We start from the raw sequence: 8100 nt of genomic DNA, 5'->3' as shown, positions 1-8100 counted from the left end.
AAGGGATGTTCCCTGACCCCTCTCCACATTCACCAGCGAGGCCCTTCTCTGACCCCATCTACCCCCATCGCACCTCTGGCCACAGTCTGGCCCCTGCTGCGCACTCTCAGAGCCTTCTCTACTTCCCCTTCACAGCAGCTGTCACGATTGCAACCAACTACTTGTATGACTAGCTTTTCGGTGAGTCTCCTCCGCAAGTGTGGGCCCTTCGTGGGCAGGCACTGTGTCTGTCTTGTTTCCCGCTGTATCCCCTGACCCCAGGGCCTAGGCTTTGGATGCTACATAAATATTTACTAACTCCCTGAGCTGGTCAGGGCAGAGCTGGGATTTAAATCCAGGGCATGTGTGACTCCCAAGGGACTCAGGGCCCAGACCACGGGGAGGGTCTTAAAGATTGACCCCGATCACTCCTTAGTGTTTGGCTCTGACCTGATCCCCAGGGTCAACCCCCCACCCCCAACACATGTAGACTCCCACCAGCTGTCGTACCGCCCAGGGCTGTCACCCCACAGGAAGACCACAGAGCCGACTCGGGGACAGGATGGTGTGGGAAGGAACACTCTCCCACTCCCCCGTGGTGGGCAGCGATTTCCAACCTCCAAAGCATTTCCACACATATGACCCACTGAATCTTCCCAGCAACCCGGGAGACAGGGCTGATCATCCCTGTGCTACAGAAGAAACAGGCTCAGAGTGGTGGTTGTGGAACTTGCCTGAAGTCACCTAGCTGCAAAGTGGCAGGACTCCTAATTCTGCTCTAAGCCCAAAGCCCGCTTCCCTTCCCAGCTCCTGCAGCTTTCCTTCAGCCACTCCTGAAAGCGCTGCTCCTAGAGCTGAGGTCTAATTTAAGGCTGGGAGGAACCTTAAAATCGCCAAGCCATTTGGCTTCCAAACCCTGGGCCTGGGGGAGCTGTGTAACATTCCAGATACCCAGGCCCTCGTCCAGGGGAGACTGACTCACAGATCTGAAGGGACATCTGGGAATCTGTATTTTTAATCCGCTTCCCCATGGGTACCCTGTTCTGGTGCCACCTTGTGCTCTTCCCATTTTACAGATGTGGAAACTGAGGTAAAAAGAGGGAAAGGGCCTTTGCCCCAGGTCACGAAACGGCATGGGAGACAGAGCCCTTCTGTTGCTTATCCAGACAGAACAACCATCTGTCTACTGTCCCTTTTTGCTCGGCGGTTCTCAGGCCTCGGCTGCTCCTCACTGTCCTGCCCACTCCATCACGCAGGGTCCTGCTCTCTCCCAGGCCAGGCTCTCTCGCCCGTTGCTCTTGCAAGAAGGACTGTGGGTAACAACCTCACAAAGGAGGGAAGGGATGCAGACCCTGGCATCTCCAAGTCCCATTTCCAACAGCATGGTTGACCCCTGGCTCCTGAGAGTCTTTCAGATGCCTCCCTTCCTGAGGGTGGGGCTCACCAAGCCTCCGTGTTCTGGAGACCTCCCACTTGGGGCCCGAGGGTGTGATCTTGGCAGAAGAGAAAACCTCCTCTCCGGTGGTTGCTTCTGTTCCACCCACCCGTGAAGACCTTTGGGCATGTCCTCCTGCCAGACCTCCTGACTCTGTCCACGGCTCTCTCTTGCGGCCTCCAGGATCTGAGGGAAGCAGCCGGCTGCCCTCCCCACCACACCCAGGCGGCCATTTTCTTGGACCCCTCCCAAGGGCACCACCTATCCCATGTCTGTGAACAAAGTCAAAGGGGTCCTTCTGTCTGACAGTCTGCTTCTGGGTCAGTGTGTCTGAGCCTGCCCATGGGGACACCAACCGGCTGGGAGGGGGCTGGGGGCCCCAACCTGCTGTGCACAGTGCCGGGAAGCGCCAGCCCACATCCTTGAGTCCCCAGCCCCACCCTCCCCCGCTGCGGCTGTGACCACCCCACCCCTTCCCCAGCCCGCCTCCCCCTCCCCCACCCCCAGCCTCCCCAGGGGAGCCAGGCTGCCAGCCCCAGCTCTCACTTCCGGCCTCATGACCCTCTCTCCAGCCTGCACACTCCTCCCCCCACACCATTTCCCTCCCAGCCCAGATTGAAGGCCCAGGGATGTCCTCAAAGGGAAAACAGTGTATCAGGGGGGCTATTACTACTGCTGTGAACCCTTCCCTATCACCTCCCTTTGGGGCCTTAACCCCCCAGGACCTGCAGCACCCCTCTCAATCTCCTTCAGCCCTGCCCCACCCACCCGCTAGTGCCCAAAGATCTTCTTCCAACCGGACTCCAGCCCAAAATCCTACCAAAAAGGACAACGATGAAAATGAAAATAATAACAGCAGCTGTCACTTATTTGGCATTTAAATAGAAGCCCAGAGAGGTTAAGTGATGCACTTGAGGACAAACAGCCAGGACACCGAAGAGCTGGAGTCTGAATTTAGGTTTGTTGAGCTCCTCCCGTGCAAACTTCTTCACTGTCCAGAGAGTCAGCTCCCTCCCCTGCAGCCTCCTCCAACAGTCCCAATCCTCATCACCAGTTCTAATTTTTGACTTCTAATCTACCCCCTCCCAGCTTCTTCATCCCCTCCCACCTCAGCCATCCAAATGCACTACCCTCCCTCGCCACTAGGTGTCCCCTTAGAGCCACCGATGCCCCCAAGGGGAAGCAAGTCCCGCCTGGCCTCCAGGAGTCATCAGCACCCCCCCAACCGTATAGCACACCCCACCCCACCCTACCCCCAGCCACACAGAGCTCCTTTGTGCAGCCCTCGCCCACCCCCTTCCTGCCCAGAGCGGGGCACCTGGCAAGCAGGTCTCCCCTAGACCCGGCCCCTGCCAGCCCCCTGCCCTGGGTGCCAGGTGTTGCGGGCACCATGGCCAGCTCTGGCTGAGCCTGAGGGTCACCCTGCCTGGCGGCCCTCCCTTCCTCTGTCCGAGGTCACCCAGGGACTGTGCTCCCCGCCCTGCTCCACCCCCATCCCCTCCTGCCCTTGGCCCTTCCAGACTCCTGTCCCGGTCTTTCCTTCTGTCTCCCGGAGGCCTCCCCTCCTCCAGCCCCACCAGGCCCTCCCCACAGCCTCTCGCCCCCGCCCACCTCCTTCCCCTGAGAGCTCCTCGTTCCCCCCCCCTCCCCGCCCAGGTCTGAAGAACTCCTCCTCCTGGAAAGTTGCTGCTGGAAAGGAAGTGACTTCAGCAATTTGGCCACAAGGCTGGGCACTGCTGAGCCCTGCTCAGCTGAAGGCCTGCCCAGCCCACCTCCGAAGCACAAACGGAGCCACATGCACACACCACCCGCAAGCGTGCACCCAGAACCCTGAACGCCAGCTTCCCTGGTGACATGCGGAGAGATCCTGTGTGCACATTCCACACCTAGTGTGCCCACACATCAGCCCGGTGTGTTCAGATTCCTGGTTACACATCTCTCCATTGTGCCCTAGCGCCCTGCACACATGCACCATCCGGTGTGGCCCCCATCACGCTCCAGTATTCCCACACCTACCCAGGACACACCCTGAATCCTGCACACTCACCACTCCCCTGTGGTACCTACACAGCCCTCAAAGGTCCCCCAGCCCAGTGCACTTATGTAACTCCTGCATACAGAACCCTGCGTCCCTAAAGACAGAGCCCTACACACACCGGTTTGCACACAAGCCTGAGGGCTTGCACACACGATGCCCTGTGCATTTACAGTTGGGCACACAGAGCCCTGCATCCTCCTGTAGCCACACCTCCCACCCTTACCATCTCAGGAGGCCCCACCCCTAGACCTCAGGCCCCAGGAATGCTCTTTTGGAAGCTGGGTGGAGTCCCCAGGCAGGCTGGGCTCTAGGGAGCTTCCTGGAGCCCGCAGGCTCCGTGTGTCAGTTCAGGGAGTTGCCTCTGCAGGGCAGGGCAGCCCCACCTGGCCTCCGTGGCTCTAGAGCCTGGGTGGGCTAATCGGGGCCAGGAGTAGGGAGGCAGCTCCTGCCCCCACCCCACCTCATCTGATGAGGGTGACCTGGCCTACCTGAACTACCCAGGTCCTCTCGGCACCTCACCCTGGCCTCCCAGCTCTCTGCTTCCACAGACTCCAGCAGACAGGGGTCCTGGGTGGGGGAGTGTCAGCGGCACACATCAAGTACTCTGGTTTCTATCTCTGCCCTGAGTTCTGCTCACTGTCACAACCCCTTTCACTTCCCAGTTCTCTAAGGTCAACAAGGTGCCGGGAAGAGTCCCCAGACTAGGAGGCAGTACTGCGGGGGACTTGCTGTATAATCCATGGGCCTCAGTTCCCCTTTCTGGATAGTGGGGAGTTTTGAGTAAGTTGGGTTAATATATTCTGATTCTATAAAGTGCCTCTTTTTGGCCTAAGCTGGGAGGGGGGATTCCTGCTAAGACTGGGAAGTAAGTCCCCCTGATCCCCACTTTCTGGGGGTGTCCCAGGCACAGACCTGGCTTCCCCGTACACTGTTACCTGAGCAGGCTGTGTAGACAAGGTCTGGCTCAGCAGGAAAGGCCTGTCTTCGCCAGTGATTCTAGGGTGGTCTCTGCGGCCGCCTGAGAGTTGCCCCGAAACCGGGGCCCTCTGCACGCACTTAGCTGGGCAGGCTCTGGGGTCCAGGCCGATGGGTAGACAGGTAGGCAAGCTCCCATCTGTGGAAGCAAACACAACATCCCAGGCATAAGCATGGACACAGGATGGGCCGGATAAAGGGACCAGGAGGCTAGCCTGGATGGGGTCTACTTTCGAATACGAGATCACCTACAACCTCATCTCGCTGGGGAACTGTGAGCCTATCCGTTGACACCCCAGATTCCTGCTGGGAAGCAGTATCTTTGTACACGTAGGTACGCACATGCATGAACATGAACACACATGCTATGGTGGAAAAGAACCTGACCTTTGGGAGCCAGACAGTCCTTGACTCAGCCCTCACCGCAGGATCTTGGGTTAAGTCAGTTCACCTCTCTGGCTCTCAGTTTTCTCATCTATAAAATGGGGAGATCTTACGAATGGGGAAGGAATGCTTTGGGGAGACTATATATGCTAACAGCTTATTTAGAATGCAGGTGGGAGAACTACTGTTAAAAGACACGGGGAATGCAGATTTCCAAGCGCGGTGTATATGCAGCTGGCCTTTACTCTTCTCCATCAGCAACTGCTTCTGTCTCGTTTTCTTTAATAACCATGGCTCTCCTCACCACCCTCCTGCTTCCTGCCCATGTGTCTGCCTCCCTGAGGTCTGTACTGGAGCCCAGAGGGGGTCTGGGAACGAGGCCTCATGGACTGCTTGTGGGTTCTAGTTGCCTGGGAATTTGTATGTGTGGTAGAGATTGTGCCTGTATAAATGCGCGCTTGTGAGCGTTCCAGTGTCTGGGTAAATACACCTGTATGTGGGCTCCTGGGTCTATTTAGTCTTCCGCACATTTCTAAATCTGTGTGTGTACATGTGTCTAAGAATGTACATGCATGGGACCCTATGTTTGCTCAGTTATGGTGTATGTGGTTAGCCGTGTGTGTGTGTGTGTGTGTGTGTGTGTGTGTGTGTGTGTGTGTGAGAGAGAGAGAGAGAGAGAGAGAGAGAGAGAGAGAGGGACTGATGTGTACCTGGGTTCAGTATCTTCAGTTATACGTGTGAGTGTGTTTATCTGGGTCTGTTCAGCTTTGTGTGTGCCCAGCTGAGCCTGTGTTTGCACGTCTGCGAGGACACAGAAGTGTGTCTGCCTTTCTGGAAGCACCCTGACCCCAGCTGCAGTTGGGGTAGGAGTGGGCCTGTGTGTGCGCACACGCTCTGCCTGGCTCTCTGCATCTCGCTGTGTCAGGAGCTGAACGGGCTTCTGCCTGTCTCCGAGCTCCCTGGATGCGTGGGGCGGGGAGCGGGGGGTAGGGTGGGGGCGTGCGGCTGATCCTCCACTGTCCCTGCAGGTCTCCCATCTTGAGGCCTGTGACTGCGGGCACTGGTGTCACTGTGGATCAGTGTTACCTCCTCCCTACCTCTGTCTTTTTCTGGGTTTGCAGGGTCACAGCAGACAGTGTGACTGGTCACGGTGTTCCCATGGGTCTGTTTTGCTGGGGGTCAGTGTGCCCGTGTGTGGGTCTGTGCATGTGTGTGCTGTATACCCTCGTCACTCGGGGCCTGCGTGTCAGTGGGTCCTTGGGCCACATCACTGTGTCTGTGCCAAAAGCACTACGTGTCAGTGTCAACATGTGTGAGAGGGTCCGTGTGCCCCAGTGTGCCCGGCAGCACAGCCGAGCCTCAGTGTTCGGGCGGTACCTTTGTGTAACTCCTCAGGCCGTGTGTGCGCGTGTGTGTGCACTGCATGCAAGAGACCCTTTGTGAAACAGTGTGTGTCTGTGTCACTGTGTTTGTGTGCCTGCTTCCCTCCTCCCTCCCTATCTCCTGCGTGCTCTCTGTCTCTCTCTCTCTCTCTCTCTGTAGGAGCCAGACAACTCCCCAAGCCTGGATTAGGGACAATTTATCCACAGGCAGAGAAGGAGAATTCCAACCTGCCAGAGCCTCCCTCCTCTGATCCATCCCCCCTTTCCCCGTGGTTGGGTGGGCACAGAAATGCAGCCCGGCAGCTCCCAAGCCCTCAGGGAGCCCCCACCTCTGCAGTTCCCCAGAGGCCCAAGAGGGTGGAAAAGATGGGAATCTGGGTGGCCCCAGAGCCCTCCAGTGGGGGTGGACTGGCTGCCCCCCATCCAGGCCCCCACAGCTCAGCTCATCTTGGCCCTGTTCTCCTACATATGGTGGTGGTGGGGGGGGGTGGGGAGTCTGCATGGGGTCTGCCTGGCCCTGCGGGCTGGACGGACCTCAGGAGCAAAGCAGCTCCCAGCCCCTCCACAACCTGATACTCCCCAACTGATAAACGCCAGCGCCCCACCACCCCCTTCAAATGGGAATAACTGGGGGCACCCGCATAGGCTGGGGGAAATGCTGGGCGTGGGGGTGGCGTGGAGGGGGGCACAAGGGGGGGGGCTGAGCTGGGACTGAGGCTCCCTTCACGGTGCTCCAGGCGCAAGGCAGAATCACATGTTTCCCATTAGCTGCTCTGGCCTCCTTGTTCAGGGGGTGTTGGCTGGGGGAGATTTGTTCTGGTTGCAGACACCAGCCGAGACCACACAAGAGAGAGAGAGAGAGAGAGAAAGAGAGGGCGAGGGAGGGAGGGAGGGAGGGAGGGAGAGAGAGAGAGAGGTTGAACCCCAGAGGGAGAGGAAAATACACAGAGACACACAGAGGGAGAGAAAGTGAGACAGAGAGACACTAGAGACAGAGACAGGCAGTGACAGACAGAAACTGTGAGACAGGCACACAAGAACACAAAAGCACAGAGGCAGAGCCGGGTGATGGGGAGGGGCTCACGGGGGCGGGGGACAGGGAGGTGGCGATGCAGGTGGAGAGGATGGTCAGAGGCTCAGAGTGCGAGTGAGACCAGGAGGGCCCGAGAAGGGAGAGCAGCACCGCCAGAGGGGCAGGAGGGCGACAGGGGCGAGGCGCAGGGGGCAGCCGGGAGAGGGGCTGGGTAAGGGCACAGAGATGGCCACGGCAGCGGCGTGTGGGCAGGGGGAGTGGACGCTGTGAGCCGGCTGGGCGGGGGCGGCCAGCGCGCCCGGAGCCTCCCGCCTCCTGACCCTCGAGCCTCAAGCCTCGGCGAGATAACAGGCCGAATAGTGCTGACTTGCGGTTCAGAAATCCAATATCCTCCGCGGCGCACTAATCGACTACCTGAGCTCCCGGCCCGCGCCGAGTTGCCCCGATTAATCCTGCGGCTCCACAGCCTTAATTAGTTTAACAGTTTCAGGGGCAGAAGAGGCAGGGACTGGGGTCCCCCCACGCTTGCAGGGACGCAGACCCCCATGCCAACCTGCCTGGTGCCCCACCTCCCCAGTCATACCTTCTCCTGCCCCAGAGGCCCCTTGCCACATTGCCTGAAAAACACTGGGTCCTTCCTTCTGGGAAACAGTCCCAAGGGTTGGCACCTGGGTCAGAAGGAAGGTCATGGGGGGGACTCAGACCCACACCCCCCCCAAACCCACCACACTTGTCCCTGTGCTCAGGGCTCTGAATGCTTCCCATGTCCAGCCCTTTGGGGCCCTGTGGTCTACACGGGAAGGCCCTGCCAACTCTGGGCCCCATACCACTGGGCAACATGTTGTCTCTTTAGGGTGAGAGACAAGCTCCCAAG

The 8100-nt window shown here is 58.7% G+C and overlaps 1 protein-coding gene across 1 annotated transcript in view; it reads right to left on the bottom strand.

The window, feature by feature from the left end:
- The window catches only part of LOC141369928 (uncharacterized), a 49092-nt gene that overhangs the window by 1273 nt on the left and 39719 nt on the right, over positions 1-8100 (bottom strand). The window contains exon 4 of the mRNA XM_073903583.1: positions 4388-4566. Coding sequence (XP_073759684.1) covers positions 4388-4566 — 179 coding nt within the window. The remainder of the gene's footprint in view (positions 1-4387; positions 4567-8100) is intronic.

This window comes from Callorhinus ursinus, unplaced genomic scaffold, assembly GCF_003265705.2.
Source record: "Callorhinus ursinus isolate GAN/ISIS: 27379988/994484 unplaced genomic scaffold, GSC_fseal_2.0 scaffold18, whole genome shotgun sequence".
In the NCBI taxonomy this organism is placed as follows: domain Eukaryota; kingdom Metazoa; phylum Chordata; class Mammalia; order Carnivora; family Otariidae; genus Callorhinus; species Callorhinus ursinus.
Note: the sequence above shows the minus strand (reverse complement) of the source record. Positions and strands in the feature narration are given on the sequence as shown.